Source organism: Camelus dromedarius, chromosome 31 (genome assembly GCF_036321535.1).
Source record: "Camelus dromedarius isolate mCamDro1 chromosome 31, mCamDro1.pat, whole genome shotgun sequence".
Taxonomy (NCBI): Eukaryota; Metazoa; Chordata; class Mammalia; order Artiodactyla; family Camelidae; genus Camelus; species Camelus dromedarius.
In genome coordinates this window covers 10,533,040-10,557,403 of record NC_087466.1, presented here as the reverse complement: position 1 = coordinate 10,557,403, position 24,364 = coordinate 10,533,040, and the positions used below count along the sequence as shown (strand labels likewise).

Genomic DNA, 24,364 nt, shown 5'->3' with positions numbered 1-24,364 from the left:
GAGACAAGTCTTGGCAACAAGTTGGATGTTTGAAGTGGGAAGACAGACTTCCAGGAGATGTGCCCCAAGTTTTCCAGCTTACACACAGTGGTGCCATTGGCAGGTGCAGGGAATGCGGAGGGGATGGCAGGAGCCACTTGTCCCATCTGAAGCGTCTCTGTCCAGTCTCCCCAGAAGTTCCAGGTTCACTTGCGTGAAAGCCAGGTCATGACAGGGCCCTGCATGATGGGGCCCCTAGACTGACCGGCCTCCTCCTCCTCTCCGCCTCGCATTCCCCTCTAGCTGAGCTCTGCCTCTGGCTGGAACGCTCTTCCTCCAGACAGCTGCCTGACTAATGTCTTCACATCCTTCAGGCTATTGCTCATGTCCCACCCACCCAAAGGCTTACCCCCCCATCTGGTTAAAATGCACCCACCTTCGCCCCTACTTCAGCTTTCTTCTTCCCACTCTGCTCTTCCTATTTATTTTCCACAGCACTTACCACCTTCCATCATACTCTACAGTTACTTATTTTTATTTCTTCCCTCTCTCACTCTGTTGGGATGTAAACACCATGGAAGCAGGAATTTTTGTCTTATGTATCCCAAGCCCCTAGAACACTGCCTGATGCTCAGCAAAAATCTATTGAAATGAGTGAATTAATGAAATAATGAATGAAAAAAAGAAAAATGAATGAGCAGAAAGGCAGACAATGCAGATGAACACAGAGTCATCATCAGAGCAGATTTGTAGCCCCACTGTCTGATCTGTTAGAAAATATTGACTTTAAAATTTTTCAAATATTACAGTAGCCCTGCCTTTATGTTTGATTTTTGCATTACTCTCAGAAGCCTTGATTTGGTTTGATTAACTTTGCAATCCAGCTGGCATGGTCAGAATTTGAAATTCTTTAGCTGTTAGTCTTGAATGTTATCGTCATCTCAGATTGTGAACATTTTCCCCAATTTATTTTTAGAGCCTAGATTCAGATTTATCAGATGGACCAGTCACTGTGCAGGAATTTATGGAGGTCAAAAACGCTCTAGTGGCTTCTGAGGCCAAGATACAACAGCTAATGAAGGTGAATAACAACTTGAGTGACGAGCTGAGAATTATGCAGAAAAAGGTAACATGTCAATAAATGCCAGGATGGTTGACCCTTTAACCCCATAGTATAAGGAAGACTCCCAGGCACGGTGCTTGTGGTCAGAGGGAAGAAAAGCAGACCTAACAGTCTTGGGGCCACACTGTCTTTTTGGAAGCAGTATGTATTTGGATATTTTAAATTGAAGTAGTTTGACTAGAACTAACTCCAGTGTAAGTTTCCCAAATAGGACAAACATTACAACCTGTTAAGTGTCCGTGTCAGCTGTAGAATCCCTTGTGCTATCCTTTGCTTCCTGGGGAGCTGGATGCCACTCCATGCATGTGATTCTTCCTTTTTATTTTTGGCTCATTCTAAAGAATAATCACACCATGAAGACAAGAGTAGACGAAAGCCCAGAACAGGTGTATGTGTTTATCAGCATTCCAAACCCCATCCCACACCATGTAAGGGGTGCTGTCCCTGGTCCCTCTTACTGTAAGGTGTTACTCACCCCGGCCCTGGCAACCCAGTCCCACATCCCCGCTTTATTTTTCACCAGTACTTACCACTAATGTATGATGTCCTCAGAGCCACAGAGTAGGTACTCAACAAATAAAGAAAACATTGTGTTTGCACTAGTGAGAACTGTACGCTAGTAAGAAACAGTCCCGTTTGCTTAGCACTTCCTTGTCCGCTGCCTTTTGAGAGAGTTAGAAATATATGAATATATTAATCTCTAAAAAGAGTGTGGCTAATAGTAGCAAGAAATACGCTGAAGAGGAGATTGCGTATGTAATTCTTTATGAGAATGCCAAGACAAGGAAGCTAAAAAAGTTCTAAATTCTGCCTAAGTCCATGTGGATACTGCTCCCATCATTCAGTTCTCTACAAAAGGAGGTTTTTGTCCGCTTCCCTTAAACAGAAGTGAAACAAAATATATGTCTATGTCTTCCTCCTATCCTTTAAAGAATAATGCTTTAGAGTCACTATCAAGAACAGAGGACATGGCGCATTGCATTTGTGGCCAGGCCTTTTTCAGTGTTGCTTCTTAAGGGACAACGAAAGAACTGCAAAGAGCCCGGGGCCCTCAGCTTGTCAGGGAGGAACACCGCAGTGCACCCTCGCCTGGGGCGCTGTCTAGGATTCTTTTGATGTTGAGTTCTAGATGATTTTTGGAGACATTTTGAGATAGATGGCCTCAACACCTATAATAGAAGGGGACAAAAATACCTGAAGATCAATCAGATTTTAATTGAGCACCTGTTCTGAGCCACCCTGGCCCTGTCTAGGGCTGCTTTGCGGCCATGAACCAGACAGACCAAGCACCCTTGTGCTGTAACATGCAGAGATTGCACTTCTGTATTTTCTGAAATATCTTTTGTTTACTGAACTATATAGTTTGTCCTATTAATTGAACTAGTAAATTTTTTTAAGGTGACGTTTTTGGAAACGTGATGACTTTGCCACTTGTAAATCAGTCTGCTGAGCATCACCATTTTTATCCTGTAATGCTCCTTTTTTAGTATTTGTAGAAATCACCAGAGATAACCTCATATTTCTGAAAGCAGACATCTTGAGCTTCTTTAAGAAAAGCAGTGTGGAATTATTTGTCATATTCATGGATTACCTCCTCAGTTCTTAGAAATGCTTTTGATTTCTGAAACTACTTTCTGTAACTTTTCATTTCCTGTTATACTGCTTCCAAACAAAAAAGTGTAGTCTGGTTCTTAAGATAAGCATCATTCAGATTTATCAGAGGGCATCTCCCTAAATAAAGAGTACTAAAATTTTTTTAAAAATTGAGACCAGAAACTTATGCTCATCAAAAGCACATTCAAGCAAAATCCAAGCTGGATGTTTTAGAGGCGTGAAAGTGTTAAGGTAAAGTTTCAGATTTCAAGGCCTTGTCTAAAAATAAAAAACTCTAGAAGAAGGTTTTCACATAGATGGACAAGCATGTAACCAGACCCCCTGGTCCTTCGCTGAGCTGTTGTGCTCTTCGCTGGCTGGACCTTGACCATTTCACGTGAGGGTACGAGTTCCCTAGTAAGTAGCTTTGACGGGCACTTTATGCCTGTCTGTGTTCTGGAATGTAGGGATTTTCAGTAGCTGCTTGTCACTCTGCAGCTGTTCTCCCTTTGGAAAAGGAGTTGCAGTTAAAAGTTACGCCCTGAAAGCCTTTCTGGCGTCGAAGCAATCTGTATCATTCCTTAGGGATCCCTCTTTGAGAAACCTGAGAATGAGAGTATTTCTGTGGCAGAGGCAGTAAATCAGACTTTCACAAAAGTTTGGCACTATTATTATAAAGTATGCAAAATGTGTTTATTTAGTGAAGATACATTGATTTCATTTCAAAGTTAGGTAAAGTTTTTATATATAGATGTGTATATATATATATATATATATATATATATATATATAGTTGACAAAAGTAGCATGATTTTTGTCTGATCTTTCACATTTGACAGTTGCTTGGAAAAGATGCTAATTAATGAAGAGGAGCAGCCACTATTGGTGTATTATTCACAGATCGGTGCTTTCTAAATAGAAATTGAAAGTAACTCCTAACACTGAATGGGTTTGCTATTGAAAAAGTAATGATCTTCTGGTGCAGACACAGTTGCCTGTGGACGTAAGCCTTGGCCCTAGTGGGGAATCTGGTCAGATTTTACAATCTCTGTCAAAGAGTAGACAGCTGAACTCATTACCACATCCAGCTTTTAAAATGTCCTGGAAGATGGAGGAGCACCAGAGGGGAAGGACGTTGTGCAGCCTGGACTCAGTTAATTGTGTTTAAAATGCCAGACGCTAAAGAGTAACACGATTCCTTGCTGATCCTTTAACTCTAATTCATCCAGCACGATGAAGCGGCCTGCATGTGAGGAATGGAGAGAGCGTTCAGGGCCTCCAAGTGACAGCTTCTAACTAAAATAGGGTGGTGCCTGGCATAGTAGGGTGTTTAAAGCCAACACCACCATGGTCACATTTTTGGGTGACAGAGCCAAAGGAGAGAGAGGCCAAGTATTCCGGCCCTGGCTGAAAGATGACCGATCACCAGAGGGCAGCGTGCCACGCGGAGCGTTCAGATGAAGACGCTGGTAGTTCAATAGGTCTCCAGTTCTCTCTCTGATATGTTAATATAGCAAACTTACCATGATCTGGTTCCCTCTCTTTTTTTTAAAAAAAAAAAAGTGCTAAATTGTTTGGAATATCAAAGAGTATTATGTAATAAAAATTTGTTGATCTTAATTTTTCTTGTTGGCTCTTTGGGAAGCAATAGCTCATCGGATTTTTCGTAAGCTGAATTTCACTGTCTTTCTTGCTTTGCAGAGTGACTTCTAGTTACCTTTGTGCTGCTTCCATGGTGTCTGCTGACATTTTTGGCATTTGCAAATTGCTCAGGGCTCATTTCAAAAGCAGGTTACCTAAGTGATGTCTTAATGATCTCAAGCGCTTGCTCGAAACAGCCATAGAATAATCCAGAGTACAGCTTGCCTGCAAACATTTCCCAGGCCCGCCATGACCAGTTTTTAAGCAGTTAGACATTTCATTTTTAAAAAGTCCAAACTGCAACTTTTTCACATTCAGAAATTAGCTGTTTAATTTGCTTAAGTGGTGAAGTGAGTTGATCGTGTTTCACTCATTCTAGAAGAGTTTTTGTCTGTAGATGCCTTTGACTTTCCACCCAGCGAGCTGTTACTGTTCTTATTGTATGCGTTTACTCGGTGTTTGCTTTTTCTGCTTGCTGTAGAACAACACAGTCCCACTGCCAAACATTTCTTTCAGCTTCAAACACTCCAGAGTGAAAATTCGAACCTCAGGAAACAGGCCACAACCAATATATATCAGGTGCAAACTGGTTCTGAGTACACAGACACTTCCAACCACTCTTCCTTAAAGCGACGTCCGTCTGCCCGGGGCAGTAGGCCCATGTCTATGTACGAGACGGGATCAGGTCAGAAACCGTATCTCCCAATGGGAGAAGTGAACCACCCCGAGGAGAGCAGGACGAGACTCCAGCCTTTCCCCGCACACGTAAGTAACCCCACTGGCGCTTCCGCTCTTCACTCGCTGTGCAGCCTGACTCCCGCCTTCCCTCTCCTGAACCTGCACACCCCTAGTCTCTGCTTTGCAAACTGGGCTATGTGAGTCCTTGTGTTTGCTGTATTAACATGTCCACGGACGCTTACAGAGTTCCGCAGGCACGCAGGGCCACTGGCCGAAAGTTTTCCACCAGCACTGGGGGTTCTGGCTTTTGCTCAGCACTCCCCCCCCCCCTTTTACCTCCCCTGTATCCATAATGTCTTTCCCAGCCAGCCATTATTGGAACCTTTTTGGTAACAAGCTGCTTTTCCCATTTCCAAAAACAAAAACAAATTGTATAGGTCACCAGCAAAGTAAGTGCCGTCTTCTTTGAGGTAGACACATATGGTACGTGCCCCTTTACGGACAGGAGCCCCTGGAATTCGTGGTGCCTTCCCTGCTCCTCCCAGTTGAGCAGGTGGTGTCTGGCCTGGGCTTGCTGGCAGGTCTGGAAGCCTCTGGGCCTCCTCAGCCCCTGGCCCTGTGGTCGGTGTGCCTGCTTGGCTGCTGCATCCCCCTTCTCTCCTGCGTGGACAAAGTGTTGCTTTGTCATTTCAGAAGGATGAGATATAAAAACTGCATGGATTTTACAAGCATTGCATTTCAAAGATTGTATTCTGTAACAGGCTGCTAACACTCTTATTTTACAGTGGAATAAGTATTATGTTGTGAGGTTTTCAAATATAATCTTTCTATTGGATTAATTTATTCTAAAAAAACCCTGTGTTTTGACAAAATGTTGCAGGCATTTTGAAGCCATGTGATGTTTTTTCAGAGAGTAATATTTATGTTTTTGAATGTCCAAGTTGTTCCTCAGTCAACTTTTATAGGAATTTGCAAAAAATTCTCAGAGTAAATGCAAAGAAAAGAATATGGTCTAGTAAATTTAACCCTAGTTTAATTTTGTCAAGCTTTAGTGTGATAAAATTACTGTGTTGTTATATTGTAATTAGGAGTCGACTACTTCAACTTCTTAAGTTGTTTGGGCCAAATATTCTAAAACAATTGACTTGCTACGTTTGATGTAGTTGGAGTGCCATTAAACTAAGTTAAGAATCTCATTTTTATATAACTGAAAACAAACTTTAGGAAAAGCCACTTTGTTAGTTTTCACAGTGTACTTTTTGATTTTAGAAACATGCAGAATGTAGGAATGTCATATTGCAAGAGTTCTATCTGTGCTAAAGGATAGATTGATAGCATGTACTAACTTTAAATCATTTGTATAGCTTTTCGTTTCATATCGTCTGTCCTGATTAAAAAAATAAATTTCACTTAAGGCTATCCATTAAAAAAAAACTATTGGCAAATTTGACAAATTATGCTAGGTATTATCTTTTCCCTCATAGAAAAGTAGCCTTACGAACTCCAGGTAATTTCCAGGAGGCATTCCACTAACGGATTAAACATCTCTGGGGATCTGTCACTGGCTAGCGTGTAAATTCCAGATCCTGTCTCACATAGTGAGTTGCTTTTTAGGATTCTTTTACTGGGAAACCTGGGCTGAAGCCAGGGTAGGTGGTCGGGTTTTTGGTTTGTTTTGTATTTTCCCGAGTGTGTTTCTTTTTCCCCTTCCAGATCGGGAGGAGTGCGCTTGTGACCTCCTCTTCGTCTCTGCCTTCCTTCCCCTCCACACTTTCCTGGTCAAGGGACGAGAGCACCCGAAGGGTTAAGTACACTCTGGATGGTCTGCTCTCTGGAGGAGGGGCAGTGCTCCTGGGCGCTCTGTGCTTCTCCTGGCCCTCCGCTAACCCCCTTCTGTCCTGCATGAGGCAGCGCTTCCCTCCTGGTGTCACCGCACGTGCGCGCACACACGTGCACACGTGTGCACACACGCGCACACACGCATGTCTGCCAGAAGTGGCCTCCCATTCCTCTAACCCCACATTGCTCAGTCTCACGTGATATTTAACAAAGTTCACGACTGACCCTGTAACATTTATTCTGAGCATACTGACTTTTTAAACAATCAGAAAAGTAGCTGGCTGCTGGTTAAATATTACAATGGGGCAAATCTGCCCAGTTCGTTCAGAGAACTAGTGTATTTGGACTAACGGAAACACTAAGACATCATGCCTTTTTATTTTTTATTTTTTTAACCTCTTGACGTATTCTGTGTCAGCCCCATCCTTGACACACCAGGGTTTTGCGGTCTCTGTCACACATCAGGACTGCAGCACATGGCAGCCCTGGAAGTGTAGGCGGCCATTAGTACGAAGCTGTCCACTTCGTTAGCTGGTCAAGGCCAGCTTGCTGATGGACAGCATGCGCTCCCCACAGCAGGACGTGGCGCAGGTGAGCCCCTTTCAGAGTAGCCAGGCAGCGAGTATCTATCGAGCACCTCCTCCACACCTAGCCTTTTGATAAGTCAATTAAAGGGTCCCAGGGACTTCGGTGACAACCCTGCTCCCAAAGGCACTGTCGATTCAAAAATATTTTCATGCATGGGGAGTATGCTATGGCAAGCGGGGAGAGTCGTGGAAGAGCACTGGGTGAGGGACCACCTTTACGGACAAGGTGGGATTTGCTCAGTCGAGGCCTTTGTCCATTCCCTCCACATCGGCAGGAAGGATGGAGGACCCTTCCCACTGCCAGTGCCTTACAGCTCATGGAGGCCCTCTGGCGACTCTTTGCTGCACTTTGAGGTAGTCTATTGAAAAGATGTCTGGATATATGCTACAGTCTTCTGAGCAGTTCTGAGATCGAACTGCAGTGTTTTTATTACATTTCAGTTTAACTAAGGGACAGACAAATAGAAATGAAGTCATCTCTTTTGAAATTGTGTTAATGAGTCGAGGAAACCTCATTTGTCCACCCTGAAAATTAAAAAAAGAATTTTTTTAATTAAAAAAAATGACTGAGACAGTGTGTTATACAAGAGTGGTCCTGACTGCTCCTGACAACTCCATCAGGAGGTTAGGATTTTATGGCATGTCCATATTCAAGAGAAAACTGCGAATCTATTAAATAAATGGAACCAGCACCAGCTATTGGGTACTTTTCTATTAACAGCTTTGAGAGAGCAGCACTTTTAACTAATAGATCTTAGTTCTGCATGTTTACAGTAATTTTCATAAAATTAAATGCTGGCTAATTCGAAACTCTGAAATACGCTTTTGTTGACAACGATGAAGGATTGAATGTAAGTAACTGATTTCCTGGGCGGTTATTGCTATACGTTGTTTTGTGTCCCTGAGAAACATTTCCTGAGTACTTTAATTAGATGTATGTATCGTTACTATTCTAAAATGTTTAAGTGAAACTTGGTACTTCTGATCATCGTGAGGGTCATGCATTTGATTTATAATTATCAAATTTACGTCAAGGAAGGTAAAAAGACCCATTATAAAAAGGTGGGATTTTCTGCGTTTAATTCTGTTTTCTAGCTTTTTCCACTGGAGCAACACTGGACAAATTTCCCAGAATAATTATTTAAATGCAAGTTTTTTACATTCCATTTTATGCTGTGTATGTGTGTGTGTGAATGTATACATAAAAGCTAAAAGAAAAGAAATTTAAAGATCAGTCAGACATTCCCTGTGAAAGGTAAGAAAAGATGTTTCGTTTGTTTGTTTTGTCTTTTGTCCTTTGTTTTGTTTTATCTTTTGAGATCACCTGGAAGAGCCTGGTCTCCCTGTTCCCTGCCCCAGTTACAGTGTCTGCCTTTGGTCTTCCATTTAGGCATCTGGTAGCCAGTAACTCACTGGTTGACTCATAAAGTCAAGTCAAAACAGCAAGTGAAGAGAACTTCTTGCTGGTAGGGGCTATAAGCAAAGGGATCTTAAATGTGGTCGTTTTTACAGAATTTGGCTTTCCAGACACCCTGTGTAGCTCCAAGCCAACACTTTTAATCATTTGCCAGATGAGTTTGAGTGGGTAAAATATGGACTCATTGAATTTTAGGGGCCCAGTGCAAGTGTCTTACGTTAGCGTAGCTTCGACCAAATAGAGCATTTGGAGGAAACATGAAAGAGCTCAGCAGACAGAGAAAGAGTGTTCGCACTGGGAGAGGAGAGAGAGAGGCCATGGGGATAGGAAGCAATGTGTGGTGTTAGTAAGGAGGCTTGCCCCACCTCGGGGCTGGCTGCCTGCCTGCCCACATAGGGCCTTCACAGGGCCAAGCAGCATTGTCAGTAAGGAGCAACTAATTAAACTCTATGTAGACCTTCTTAACTGACTTACTCTAAAGGAGCCATTTTTGGGGAATGAAGCTACAGGATCTCCATATGTTTAAGACTCTGAATTTATAGCTATATCTTTAGCCACATTTTATTGCAGCATCAATGAAATTTACATGTTTTAATTAACCTGGATTCGATTCAAGGTGTAGAACTGGAAATAGCCCATATTTGTATTTTGCAATTGGTAACCAATTTAGGTTTTTAAATCAGCCTGTTCAAACAAAGAAATTCTCCAGTGCTATAGATAAAACACATGCTGAGGGAAAATCATTTTTATTAAATATTCCAGAACTAACGTAGTCTCCTTTGAAGGAATGTGGTCTCCTTCAAGTGTTGTCACCTTGGAAGGCCCTGTACTTAGCAATGCTGCCATTTGCTCAAAACAGTGGTGGGAATCCTGTGTCCCACTTTCAATTTTTAAAAAGACTTTTTTGTTTTTTAATTTTTTGGTGGGGGAGGTAATTAGGTTTTTATTTATTTATGGTGGAGGAACTGGGCATTGAACCCAGGATGTTATGCATTCTAAGTATGAGCTCTACCACTGAGCTATACCCTCCCCCTCTGCATCTGGTTTTTCATTCTCCACAGTTGCACCCCATCTTTATATTTTAAAGGATAGATGTTTGGGGAGACAGATGAAAGTGTTTGGAAACCAAGTGTCACACTGGGTTAATCCATTTTGGTTCACAAGCAATGTGTGGCAATAAACGAACAGTTTCTGGTTTCCTTGTGTGGCTCCTACAAGCCATCTCTGAGGGTTGTTCTTGGAGAGCCGTCTGTGTTGAGCAGTGGAGGTCCTCAGAGCCCCAGGCGTGGAGTACTGGAGATAGCAGGAGACGGGAAGCCCGGGGTCTTGGTCCTGGTCTCCTGCCGACTCTTGGCCTTGGGGATGACACCCAGCTTTTTCAGCCCTTCATTTTCCCACCTGCTATTAGACTAGCTAATCTGCAGGTGGCTCCCAGCACTGACGGTCTGTGGGTATATGTGCTGGCAGGTCTGCTTTTTAAATGGGTCCCCTTATATTACAGTTAAACTCCATACCCCTTAGAGAGCTCCGCATGAGCATTGCCTTTCGTGTCTGTGTTGGTTTGTACCAGGGATCTGTGTGTGGAGCAGCCGTGGAGCTAAGAAGAGAGTGGGGTACAGAAGGAAAGAAACCATCTCTGGACCCACTGTTCATCTTTTACTAAATTTTCAATGAAGTGTTGGCTCCCATCCCAAATAAGGTCTGGGATGTCAAGGCCACGTAGCCTGACAGGTGACAGTTCCTGGGGAGGCACCGAGAAGCGTCTGGTGCTCTCAGCTCACGGGGTCGCCTTTTTTCTTGTAGGCTTCCAGGCTGGAGAAGCAGAACAGCACACCCGAAAGTGACTACGACAACACTCCCAACGACAGGGACCCAGACGACCTGGGGTACATCTGCAGGAGGAGCGGCCTGGGGGCTGGGCCCTTACCCCAGAGACCTAGCAGGCGCGGGTGCGGTCAGGAGGCACAGCGCACCGCCTGCACCCTCTGTTTTCAGACCCATAAGGTCGTCAGACATTGAGGCATGAGTTCATAGTTCACACCTCTTCTCATTTCACGTTATTCACCAAAAAAGGGGGGCCTTTTGTTTTCCTTTCACTAGCTGGTGATGCTCGTCTCTAAGTCTCTGATGTGCTTAAAGTCAGTCCTTCATTTTCGAGTCGATGGCAGGTTACTTTCTGTGTTTGTATCCCAAGGAGTCGGCTCAGTGAGGGCTGGCTTCCTAACAACACAGCCTCCCTGTTCTGGTCGTTCCCTCCCTTTCCCCTTCTTTACCCTTCCTGCAAGACTCGTACCACTTCCAGCCCCACGGCAGAATGAAACAGCCTTCCTGTGAGCTGTGGCTGCCTGCTGATGAACCAGCCTTACCCTGAGTCTCCTGCCAGACAGGATAAAGGAAACCACAGAAGCAGCCAGCTCGTGCCTTCAGCAAGCACACGTGCAGTGGCTCCTAGAAGCAGAGAGGCAGCCAGTAGGCACCTGCCACTTTTAACCACTTCTTTAATGCTCACAGGTCAAGCAGAAAGGGAAGGCAAAGGAGTATGGTGTGGCAAGGTGATGGCTCAGTCCCAGATCCGGCAGAACCCCACGCAGCCCCGAGCCCCGTCCTCCCCAGCACCGAAGACGTCATCCGGAAGACTGAACAGATCACCAAAAATATACAGGAGCTCTTAAGAGCCGCCCAAGAAAATAAGCACGACAGGTAAGGGGGCTTGGAAATCCTGCCTGGCAGGACGTGTGCACACGCTCTGGAAGAGATGCTGCTGCTCCAGTTATGAACGGGGATTTTTTTTCAACATGCTGACTTGGAGAGTTGTTGAAAATCTCAGGTTTATATAATTTCAGGCTTCAGAACAAATTTGTAAATTTGGTTTTGTTTTTTCTTACATGGTATTTTCAGTTTTTCATCTTCTTATGGTGTGCTCTGAATCTAAGAAATAGGACTGCAGCATACTTGGGGTAGGGTATTCCTGGTTCTCGGTGGCGAGGTAAAAGAGGCCACCTCAAACCCGCAGTGCATTCTCCCCGTCACCGTGCTCCGTGTGGTCTCCTTAGCTGGGGGACGTCTGCTGACTTAGAAGGCATCCTGAAACGAACTGATTTTGTACCTGTTCCCCTCGTGTGTGCATGGGTTGCGTGAGCGTGTGCGTGAGCGTTGATTTAATCATAAAAGGTGATTTAATCGTCGCCCAAATCATTCTCTGCTCCTGAAAAAAGAGTCTGTTCACTCTGAGCAGAACCATGTCGTGCAGAGTTGTTCCTCCCTCTCCCAGCCCTTGTTCTCACTCACCCCTTTGTTCTCTGAGAGTGAATTCTCTGAGAACACCTGGCAGGTTCTTAACTGTTGTGGGTGGCATCCTGGTTTCACGTGGCTGGCCTGCTCCTGACACCCTCCTGACACGTTTAACATCATCCCACTGAGTTTATGAAAGCCGTGGTGTTCGGTCAAAACCCAAGAACTACCTCATTTTTTTTATCAAGTCAGCAAAGTTTAGGGCTTGAGTGAAGAACTTCTCTTTGTGCCTTTGCACAAACAAAAGTCGTTCAAGGAACACTGCACTGCCCCTTCTTTCCCCTCTCTGTACTCTTCCATGAAGAGATGCACCCCTGTCTTTTGCACAGCCTGTGTCCCTGGCACTGCCGTGCCCACCTCCCCACATTCTGCCCTTTCCCTTCTTGCTGTACAGCTGGGACTTCTCCCAGTGTCATTATTTCCACACAGTAGGAGAGGAGTGGTCAGTGTTTACTGAAGGAGCAGAGTTAGTCTTGATGAGTGGACTGCTGGAGGAGCCCCAGGGAAAGAGAGGAACCTGCAGAATTTCTCAGCCTCTCTCCACCAAAATTACGTAGCCATTTATCTGCCCCGTTCCCCAGACATCCCCTTCATCACACGCCCTTCATGCCTCCCACGCTGCAGGTGCGTACTTCCTTTGCTCAGCACCGCAGCCTTGGCAACAGGCACCTTCATTATCTCGTTACATCAAGCAAAGTGGTTCACACTTTTCCCAGTACAATCTTTCACGGAACCTCGATGCTAGGGTGAACGCCTTCCCCCAGGGCTCTCCCACCAACACCGGGCCTCACTTCTCATTTCCCCCAGCTCAGAAGGGCCTGCTCGTATTTCAGACAACAACACAGAGATGTGCTTACGTTAGGTTGCTCTCTTTGATAGTTGTCAGAAATATGAATGTGTGCCCTGGGGCTGTTTCTGGCTTTGGCAGTCACAATATGGTAGTTGGTACAGTTGGGAAATTTCTTTTTTTTTAAGTTGTACAAATCCATTCAATAATGTTATGATCCGATTTTTTAAAGATTGTTAGAGAATAATGCAGAGATTTTAATCATTAGCTCACTCTTTTGGTTTAAACTAGATTTGGCCTAGAGAATTTATATTTTATAAATTGTTCAGCATTGTAGTAAAATCTCTGGCCACTTGCATATTGGAGATGCTTTCCTTTATAACCTTGTGTGGTACTGATTAAACCCATCCCCTTTCCTCTTGTTGATCCGTTGCTTGTGCTCATTCTAAGTGGACCAGCAGCCCATGCATGCATGGTCAGCCTTGGTCCAGGTACCCTGGACTGAGCAAGCTCCCCACAGCCCCTGACCTTCCCTCCCTCCTCCTGGTCCCATCTCTCAGCCTCCGTCCTTCTCCCTGCCTGTCTGTGTCTGTCTGTCTGTCTCTCTCTCTTACACGCACACACACATATAGTTAACAGTTCAGGGATTACTACATATTATGCACAAAAGCCTTTTTGAGGAAAGATAACAATTTGAAGTTGTGGACATGAACTGCCTCTGATAGAGCAGGAGGACTTGGTTGTTATCTGCACATGCTTTTTTCTGTGGCTTTTTGAGGACCTCCTCAAATACTTTGTAATGAGTGAGCTTTTAGAGATGTCCTTAGGAAAAACTTCTTCTCTGTGTAGTTGGTGGAAAGGGTGAATTATGTTTCTGGATCAAAATGAAAATCATAACCAGCAAAACATTAATGGTTGAAGAAACATTCATGCCTTTTACGATGGTGGTTGTACAAGTGCCATTTTTCGAGTGTCTGTGTCACCAGATGGGTTGTTGCCCCTTTGTGTTTGCAAGTTAGCTAACTCCTTGTGCACTGGCATTTTTGTTATTACGTGGTGTGTGGTTCTAACTGCTCACAAAGGTTAAAGTCAGGATTTCCCATTTGAAGACATCTTGGTATAATTCAAACCATTTTCTTGAGATGTAATGATTTAATTAAAATGTAGGTAGTCTTAATTAAAATAGTTGTAACACTAGATTTGATTCTTACAAAGGTGAAGTACAGAGGTTGTTTATGACAATCTTTAAGCAGAAGCCTAAAAAATGGACCTAAAAAATGGAGAAAGAATATTACTAGGGCTTTCAGTACTAGGATGGATGACGAACAGCATTGGGTTCTGTATCTTAGAAGGGAAGTTTTAAAGCACAGCCACGTGGGTTCTTGAGCAAAGCCAGGCCCATGTATTCACACCATACCCTCTGCATGCTGAAACCAGGCTCCAAAAGAGCTTTTCCCATTTCCCCCCTGGGCTCTGTGGGTCAGTTCTAGAAACAAAACCCAGGCCTTGGGTCAGTGTGGTGTCTCAGAACTGTCACTACGTACCATCTTCATTTTGTCTTTGTCTCTGCACCTTGTGACACCTACTACCCAGGACAGAAGCCTAACATTTTTAAGATGCAGGAAACGAGCCCCGTATGTTGCTTATCACAATACTGAGAGTTCTGAATGAAGTGAAAAGTCTCAGTTCTTCTAGTGCTCATCACTTGAGAAGTCAGAATCACCAGTCATCAGTGGGAAGAGGCTTTACATAGTGATGGGAGTCTGATGCCAGGAGAGGCCCAGTGGGTGGAGTAAGGGTCCCTGGCTCGGTTGCTGGACGGCCAAGGTTGAGCTCATCTCTCTCTCACCAGCCGTGGGACCTTGGACAAATTCTCCACCTCTCCAGGCCCCGTCTTCCTCATTTGAGAAATGGGTGTGATAGTAGTACCAGCTTCATGGGGCTGGTGGGCGGATTACGCAGTTCTCTGCAGAGCACCAGGAACAGAGCCTGGCCACACAGCCAGTGCTCCTGACGCTTCGGCTCTCGTGCCGTCCTCTTGGGGGCCCACAGGAGGCCAGGCGGCCTGGAAGAGGGATGAGGACAGGCAGACTTGACGCGCTTTGTCTGCTCAGAGCTCGTCAGCGAGCAGAGAAAGTGCTGACCGTGCTCAGACCGTTTTATACACGTTCACGCAGCTTCACGAGAAAGCAACGTGACAAGTGTCTGAGCAACTCGATGAGGCTGACCTCAGTGTTGCCTCTTTACCCAGAATAAAGCTTTTCTCTCCCCAACAATTCAGATGCATTGAAGGGAAGGAATTCAGAAGCGCCCATTGGTTAAGATACCCGTGGGTGTTGAGGTGTAGGCTCTGATCCTAATGTAAAGGAATTTTTTCAGTCCTTTCCTTTTAACTTCTGTGGCTTTTTGCATGAAAATCCTTGTTTCTCTTTCAAGAAATTAGGAAGATGAAACACATGAGAATTGAATAACCACCTGGAGGCGGCGTGGGTATCTGTGCAGACTGTGGCTCCTCCTGGCTAACAGTGTTTGTCGCCTGCATTTATACCTGGAAACTGTTTTCATCAGATTGAATGAACTCACAAGGAAGGATGGAGGGGGGCCTGCGTTATCACCGCGCGTCTTCTGCTGGTGTGGGGTCATAGCAGGCTGGCCACGGCCGCAGCCCCTTTGCTCAGGGAACGTCAGTGGGACCTGTTCTTGCCCAAGAGTTCTCTGTCTCTGAATTATTTTTACTGTCATTGAATAACCTCTTCAATAACTTCTTCTTGCAGTTATATTCCCTGCTCAGAGAGGATACACACAGCTGTTACAGAAATGGCAGCATTATTCCCCAAAGTAAGTCACTCCCTACTCCCTTGGTTTAGATCCTTTTTAACGAACTGCAAGAAATGTCTTTATGACTTTTATATTCTATTAACCTTTTTGCAGCGCAGAGAATTTTAACTATGCAAATAGCCCTATGGGGCTTTGAAATATTTTTGTTCTACATGAGTATTGATGTGGGTTTAATAAGACAAGAATGTACGAGCCAAATGCCAAAAGGCAAAAAGCATGAATAGGATAAAATTGTACGTGGAATGTTTCATCCAAGTGGATTAATATTTTTCAAAAAGCTACTTGAGAATAGCACTACTAAATGAGCACTGCTAAATCCACTGCATGCACTTTGACCTTTGAGTCTGAGCGCTTCAGCATCCGTCGCACCGTGGGTCAGACGAGCTTGCAGTGTTCCGAGCACCCCAGTGCAAAAGTGCATGACAGAACTGCCGTTCACTGCGGAGCGGCCTGAGCTGTCGTCCGGGGAATGCTTGTCCCTGCTCCCGGACATGTCCGCCCTGCAGTTCATGGCGAATGGCTGTGTTTTTCTGTTTAGAAACCCAAGTCTGACATGGTGAGGACTTCCCTCCGGTTACTGACATCCAGTGCCTACCGGCTCCAGTCTGAGTGCAAGAAGACCCTCCCCGGGGACCCGGGCCCGCCCACGGACATCCAGCTGGTCACGCAGCAGGTCATCCAGTGTGCGTACGACATCGCCAAGGCCGCCAAACAGCTGGTCACCATCACCACCAAAGAGAACAACTGAACAGCTGGACAGGTGCTGGCCCTTCCGTTTTCTAGGCTTTTTCAAAGTCCAGTTCCCCACTTAGACATGGAACTCTTCCGATTTTTACAGAAACAAACATTTAATGAAAGTCTCAAACTTTTTAAAAGAAAAACTCAGTATTATTTTTGCATGTTTTCTAACAAGTTTTCAACTATTAATTTAACCCACTTGCCTTATTTTGTGCCTGTTTTGCCAGTTTATTTCCTGACGTTCTGTTGTGCTGTCGGTGACCGCTGAGTTCATGGTCATAGACATCAAACGCAGAGCTTCATTGTTTAAGTCTGTTAGAACTTCTCCATCCCTTCAGACTCCGTGCCTGTGGCTAAAACTGTAAGTGAGGTTTTTAGTGAAACGTTTTCTAGAGAGAGTTGGGTTAAAAAAAAGAAATTCAACCTTGTCTGTTCCCTATCAAGCATTGTGCAATAAGCAACATTTCCAGCCTCTACTGCGAAATCTCTTTGGAGTATCTCCAAGCAGGCAGGTAGAGAAAGGACTTTGCCACTTTCTAAAAACAGTGTAACAATCTCTCTTGGAAGGAAACAACAAACTGCGCCATTTCTTTTAACTGTTCTCTCACATTAGGTGTTCTTTCATCTAATTTTTCTGTCCTGATCTTCTGTCTGTTTTCTATTTTACTGTCATCCTGAAGTCTCCCACGGCGTCCGATAAGCACTCACCCTCCGTGTCGTGTGCCATTTGGCCACGTTACCGCGCACAGTCCAGTGCTCTGCCTTACCCCGGGGAGCCAGGCGTTCCATTCCAAACACGCGGCAAAGGGGAGCCTCAGTCCCCCCCACGAGCCGTGACTCGTTTCATGCCCCCCCATTCCGGGATCACTGCCATAACCTGTGAGAAGAAGATGACCCACTCCCTGGCGCCGCGTCATACCTCTCAGCCCAAATTCAGTTGCTCCTTTAGCCACTTACAGCCTTCTCACACCACCTGCTTCAAATACCACACCACCTTTGAGGACTTCTTACAAGGTGAGATTTATACAGTCATCTGGGTTCGTTTCTTCTCCCTTACCTCGCCAGTACTTCAGAATGGGACGTCACCTTTCAAGAATTCCTTAGAGAGCGCTCTCGCTGAGCACCAGCTGTCCCAAAGCTACGAAAGAGTGCGGGTGTAAGCTCTGGAACCCACCGGGACTGAATTCCAAATTACTATGGAGAGCTTTCCTGTTCTGAAAGCTGAAGTGTATTTCTTCCCTGCTCGTTGCAGTGCTTCCGTGTGGGCGTGGCTCAGACCCTGACCGAGACCCAAGGAGCCAGGGTGGGGGACAGTTTACCAGTGGGGACAGCGGCCCCCAGCTCCACTCAGACTGCCTTGTGGAAAAGGGGCTGGGGTTGCCAGAGCTTTGATTTGTTGAGAGACACCAGGTATTTTTTGTGCTGTCTCTCCATTTATAAATGTTGACGGCTGAGCTAAATGTTCTCACAGCACATATGGGTGAGCTGTGGCCCCTAGGCTGCCGGCTCACAGCTCTGCCCCGGGACCCTAAACTGTGTAGTGTGAAGGCCTGGCTTCCTCGGTCTCACCTGGTTTAGCCCCTGAGCCTTACCTGTAATGTGGCCGCCATCCCGTGTTAAGTTGCTGTTAGGCCTTATTTCTCCTGCATAGTGCTCGTTCATACGTGTGAAAAAGTCAAAATATTTTATCAAAGTTGCCTAAATACATGGCTAAATAAGCTTGTGTCTTCACAGAGCTGTTCGATGCACAGGCACCTTTGTAGCTTGACCGTGTGCTGTCGGGAGAGGAGCGCCGCGCTGGTGTTTGGCTCAGAGTCGCTGTGCGTGGCTGCTCTCGCTGGGTTTTGCTACACTGAGTAGCATGGGGAAAGGGTCCACGTCTCCAAGACTTGTCTGCACAAACCTAAGTGCCATGCTGTTGTTGGATGCTGAGAGGACACCTTCTCGAAGGATGTTTCCTACCTTAAGTTCAAGCACCATTTGAAAACCTTTTCTGCATGCTGCATGTACCAAGCTGCTCCTCCTCTTTTTTTTGCAAACCCCTGCCGCTCTTTTGGGCCGACACAGGCTGCTCAGGACAGGCCCAGAAGCAGTCCAGTCCCAGATCGGGGCCCTTGGCCTCCGCTGGAGGACGGGATTCTGAATAATGAGTCGCCTGCTGTGAGGGAAGCGGTGTCTTTACTTGAACACTCAGGACCTGCAGTGGAGGCCATTGTTCCGTGCCCCTAAAATCCAGGAATGTGGGGACCAACAAAGCATTTCCAACTGTGAGAACACCACAGAAGTTCGCTCTGTAAGCCCACAGTGCCAAAACTCGGGAATGATGTGCCCAGGTGGGGTGACACGCGGTGACAGGAGGGCTGCAAGGCGTCCCTCTCATCAAGTGCCCTGCGCGTTTCCTCGGCCCTCAGGGGCCGGGGTCAGAGGCCCCCTGGTCCTGCTGGCAAATCGCACCTTGTCTGAACAGCTGTTCACCACCTTTTGCACATGGGTTCTTTGGCCTTGCACTAGTGTCTGCGTTCTGTAATGTCATTTTTTTACCCTTAATTCTCAACTCCCCACCCCTTCAAATGCCCCACGAAGCTGGTAGGACGGAGGTGCACTTTACGAAACTGGCACTTGCCGAGAGAGGGAGACAGCTCCACCCCTGCGCTCCTCTAACTGAAGCCGTCTTCTGCCTCGGAATGCAGATAGTTCTTATTTGCCAAAGAACAATGAATTGGGCCCAAAGATAAATTACAGCATTTCAGAAATTGGAACTGCAAACGCACAACTCGGGAGCTGTCGTCCGATTCCTCGAGCGATTTAAGCTGCGGAAGCAAGTGTGAGACTGGCGTGTGTCTGTCCTCCCCTGCAGCCCTGAGCTTTCCAAGCAGAGTTTCCCTTCTTTCCTTGTCCCGGTTGAAGGTCACCTTGATTTTACAAAAGAAAATGCTGCATAGGAAACGTGAAATGCCTTTTATTGAAACGTGTTCTACCCACGTCACCCGTTACTGTGTACTTACTTCTCATGTTTGTTGTACATTCTACTCCTGTAATTACTGTGCGACCCTTTCAGCGTTGTAAAATCGTTTTGGAATTTGTGCCTGCTAGTTATGCAATAAACAGGCTCTCTAAGTGTCCTTGTGGTTGGTAATTCTGTGCTTCCCACCAATTAGCTGATGTTTCCAGACTCAAGTTGAAGTTCCGAGAAAGTTCTCTCCACAGAACCCCATCTTTGACACAGGATGGGATTGAGTGTGCTTCATGTCCTTCAGAGCTCTGTCAGGGCACAGGAATGACCACCTTTTCCCCTGTGCTCAGCAGATAGCGTTCTTAAAAGAAGTCCTACATCAAGGTACCAATTCATGTATCTTACCACGATGTAGTTACTCCTTACGTTTTTTAAATTCAATGAAAGCCCCTCACCTCTTCTCAGCAGGGGAGAGTGCTGAAGTTAGTTCGGTCTCGCAAGGCCACCAGTCTTTTACTTTAGAGCCTGGCCCGTTGTGCAGGTTCACTTAGGCATCATGGTGTAGATTTATACTGGGTTCATCGGAGCCACTCACAGTCCCCAACAACTGTCCTTCAGACAGGCGACTTGGGGCACTGCTCCCCAGTGGAAGACAGGGTGGGCAGCATGCATGCCTTTCCATGTGAGAAGTCTGGGGAAGACGGAGGATCCTCTCTCTCTGATCCAGCTGGTCTGAGGACCCAGCAGGGCGGACCCATCAGCTCACACGCAGGGGCACCTCCTAGGGCGGGATCCTCTGACTTGCCAGCATCAGAGCCCCTGCAGGGCTTGCTGAAACAATCTCCCATTCACCTCCGACTCAGCGGCTCTGGGGTGGGGCCTGGGAGTCTGCATTTGTGACAGGTTCCCCGGGACACTGCTGCTGTTGGTCCCGGCACCCCACCCCCACCTGAGAGGCACTGCTGGAGCCCATTTTCAGGCTTCACCACCACCACCACCACGCAGCTCCTTGCTTTCTGCCTTTAACCCTGTTTTTATAATAATTATAATTAAAGCTTCTGTTTATCATCTATTTACTCTGGCCAGGGACTGTGCTTTATGTGTATTAATTTGTTGAATCCTGACTACAGCGCTGCGAATATGAAGCAAGAAGAGTTGTTTCCATTTTACAGATGAGGAAGTTTACACTTGAGGTTAATTCCGCATCCAGGGAGTTAGTCAGTCTGGTGTGTCTTCCTCTTAATCAGCCAAGATGGGTTTTCCTGACCCTGGCGGGGTCTGGGAGTGGCCTCTGCTTGGTGGAGAAGCCCTGAGGCGCTGCATTTCCTGAAGCTCTCCATTATGAGGTGATGTGAGACTATGTGAATAAATAACTTGGTTGAATAAACAGGGCACAGTTATCTTGTGCCCGTAAGATGTGTCTCACCCTTGAGCCCCAGGTGTGGGGACCCCTCCAGTGTTTGAGTTGCTGCCTGGTAGGACCGTCCCCTGGCTCGCAAGCAGCACAGCAGCGCTTTCCCGCCCAGGGGGCTGCACAAAGGTAGCCTCACACAGGGGCAGCTTGGGGGCCATCTGAGGGTGACGTGCTACGAGGTTGTCCAGGAGCCGGTCCCTGTGGTCCACGGATGCTGGGCAGAGGTGGCCACCCAGCCAGAACCAGAGCCACACTAGGTGGGACAGATTCCTTCACAGCTGTGACACGTGACACAGGGCATGTTATCAGCTTGCCACAGAACAGGTCCCTGCGCAGGGGCCGCTGGGGACAGGAGACAGGTGGGGAAGTCCTGCTCCATCCTGTCCCCGCTGGCGTCTCCCTCCCCCACACCCAGGCCCTTGCTCTCAAGCACAGCTTTCCTGAGCATGCCGTCTGGACTTCTCAGCCTGGGCCCCACCCCAGTGCAGCTTCTCACCCAGATCCCTCTTCGCACCCCTCACCCCTTCCCAACACCATCCCTTCTTGGGACTCATCTTCGCCTTCTCTCTCTTCCATCAGGCCCCTCAGCCCTCGTAGCATTGCCCTCTGTGTCCTGCCCCTCCCCTCAGCCAGCTCTCCACCTGCTTTCTCTTTCAGAACCCCAGGTAACTACCCCTCATCTGGCCTTGGCCTCTTCCCTTGGCTTAGTCCTGTAAACCATGTCTCTCTCCCACGTCTTTCCACAGGAGCCCAGAACACATCACGGACAGGGAAGTTTTGAAATCTCACTTGGTCTTGGAATTTGTACACCCCCCCCCACCCCCCACCCCCGCCGAGGACCTAAGATTGGCTCTTAGCCTCACTGGGCCCACACCTTGCTCCCTGCTTCCCTGTTCCAGCCCTCTCCTCCCAGTACTCTTCCAGTACTCCCAGCCCACCCCACCCTGTTCCTTTCAGACCAGAGGGGCTGAGTTCACCCTAGCACTCACTGTGTGCTGTCACGGGCTGAGTACAAGTTCATAAAGTAGCAACTGAAACAACCCCCCATTTTGCAGATGAGAAAACTGACGCTCGGCCCTCAGAGCCCAGTTAGTGGTGGTGGAGCCTGTCAGAGCACAGGGCCTGTGTTCTTAACCACGGGGCTCTTTCTGCACTTGGGACCATCCGGATGAGGGTTGGAGGAACGTGGCAGATGGCAAACCTGGAAGCAGAGGGTGAGAAATGGCCACGACATGGACAGAGGTAAGGTGGGAGGGAGACACTTCTCTCCGGGGAGTGTCAGTGCAGGAAGGCCGGGAGGCTGGTCTCTGTGTGGTCCTCTGCCTGCCTTGGGGCTTAAAGGAACGTTGAACACCTGGGTGGCCGAGTTTGTGTTTTGTCTTCCAGTTCCCTATTTTTGCCGCAAGTATTTCTCGTCTGTCTCAAATTGAGACATTTAGTAACCGCTGCTTGAGTGAGACTCTGATCTCTGAGTGGAGGGCATTGCCCAATTCAGCAGGCTCAACGGTTCAGGGACCTCACGGACCCACAGGGCACACAGACAGACACAGCCAGGCCGGTCTTGTGGGAGGAGCAGCCCTGTGCCTGCCATTGGAAGCAGGAGGGCCCCCTTCAGGTTGTGGGGCGGGGCGTCTACCCATCCATCCCCAGACTCCAGGTTGCTCCCTGGGTTCAGGGTGGAAGGAAGACTGGCTCAGTGGTGGGGGGTGGAGCATGGCCTGAGTTGACCTGCTTCTTGCTATTAAAACAGGGGGGAAGTCCTGCCCAAGTCCTGCAGCAGAGACAAGGGCACTGCCACCACCAGCAGGTTGTTTCCTGGGAGACTGGGGACAGGGGGGAATCCTCTTGGGAGAAAAAACAGGTCCATTTGAGCTTTGTGCTTTCTGCCTCTGTCTTACCCATCCTCCCATCTCCACATCTCACAGATAAAGAACTGGCCCAGAAAGGGGTCACCCAGCCTCTCAGTAGTGGGGCATCTGGGCTAGAACCCAGGCCAGAGACCTGGCTCACATCACCTGGGGAGGGCCTGTGTGGTGAGGAGAGGCCTGGTTCTCAAAGGCTGGCACTCCTCAGGTTACACTTGGCAGAGGTTGAAGTAACTCTGCACAAGTGCCCAAAGAACCCCTTTTGTATTGTCAAGAATGCACGTGGTAACTGTCAGCCAGAAGGTTCAGTCTGTCTCGGGAGGGCCAGGTCGGCAGCACAAGTAACAGCGCCATGCGGCTCGGTAACCACACACGCGGGAGTTCCCACGCACCAGCGTTCTCCACCGTAAACGCTACCAGGGAGAAACGGAAGTCAGCATTTAGGGGAAAAAAATGAACAAAATGAACAGAAAGGAGCTGCAGTCTTTCGGGTCAGCTAATAACCAAAATAAAGTGAGAAAAAAAGGGCGAAAGCACCACAGAGACGAGACGGTATCACAACATAAAATGAGACTTTCTTGTCCTCATCGCTGTGATGTTGATTAGTTCTGCTGTCTACCTAGAGGTAATCCTGAATGTGCAACAGAAATTATGTCCATACGTTTATACAAACACAATTTTTAAAAGGAAAAAATTAGAAGCCAAACAAATGATAGTGGATAAATAATATATTTACACAATAAACTATGTATAGCAATAAGAAATGATTGCAGCTATGTGTTTTAAAAAATCAAAACCATAAAATAACAAATTTAGGAGAACAGAACTCATACAATGTCTGCTCTCAGATCACACTGGAATTAAACTAGAAAAATCAGTAACACACTTCTAAATAAAACAAGTCAAAGGAGAAATCTCAAGAGGTATTTAAAAATATTTTAAACCAGATGAAAATGAAAACACAACTTATCAAAATGTGTGGGATGCAGTGAAAGCAGTGCTTAGAGAGAAATGTATAGAATTAAATGCATATGTTAGAAAAGAATAAAGATCTAAAATCAGTTTAAACTTCTACCTTACTAGGAAACTAGAAAAAGAGCAAATTAAATCCAAAGCAAACAATAAAAAAAGAAATAGTAAGAATTAGAGCAGAAATCAATGAAACTGAAAAGGAAATCAACAGAGAAAAATGAACAAAACCAAAAGATGGTTAAAAGATCAATAAATCGATAACCCTCTCGCCAGGCTAAGTAAAGAAGATACAAATTACTAATATCAGAAAGGAAGAGGGAACATCACTACAGGGCCCATGGACATCAAAAGGATAATAAAAGAACACTGTGAACAACTCTGTGCCCACAGATTTCATAACCTAGATGAAATGGACTTCCTTGAAAGACACAATCTGTCAAAATTCACACAAGAAGAAACAGACAACCTGAGTAGGCCTACATCTATTAAATAAATTGAATCGATAATTAATAACCTTCCAAAATATAAAGCACCAGGCCCAGGTGGGTTCATTGGTGAATTTTACCAAACATTTAAGGAAGAGTATACCGGGTCCCTACAATCTCTTCCAAAAGATTGAAGCAGAGGGAATACTTCCTAACCCATTCAA

The 24,364-nt window shown here is 46.4% G+C and overlaps 1 protein-coding gene across 24 annotated transcripts in view; it reads left to right on the top strand.

The window, feature by feature from the left end:
* Nucleotides 1-22,120, top strand: part of GIT2 (GIT ArfGAP 2) — a 49,297-nt gene extending 27,177 nt beyond the window's left edge. For 2 of the 24 annotated variants that reach the window (XM_031442875.2, XM_031442873.2), the window contains exons 14-20: nucleotides 956-1,105; nucleotides 4,853-5,101; nucleotides 6,728-6,817; nucleotides 10,661-10,743; nucleotides 11,369-11,557; nucleotides 15,710-15,773; nucleotides 16,312-19,633. In XM_031442875.2, the coding sequence (XP_031298735.2) occupies nucleotides 956-1,105; nucleotides 4,853-5,101; nucleotides 6,728-6,817; nucleotides 10,661-10,743; nucleotides 11,369-11,557; nucleotides 15,710-15,773; nucleotides 16,312-16,521 (1,035 nt within the window). In that variant the 3' untranslated portion in view covers nucleotides 16,522-19,633. The other 22 variants (XM_031442879.2, XM_031442878.2, XR_004133658.2 and 19 more) reach the window with 21 other exon arrangements.
* The last annotated feature ends 2,244 nt before the right edge of the window (nucleotides 22,121-24,364 follow it).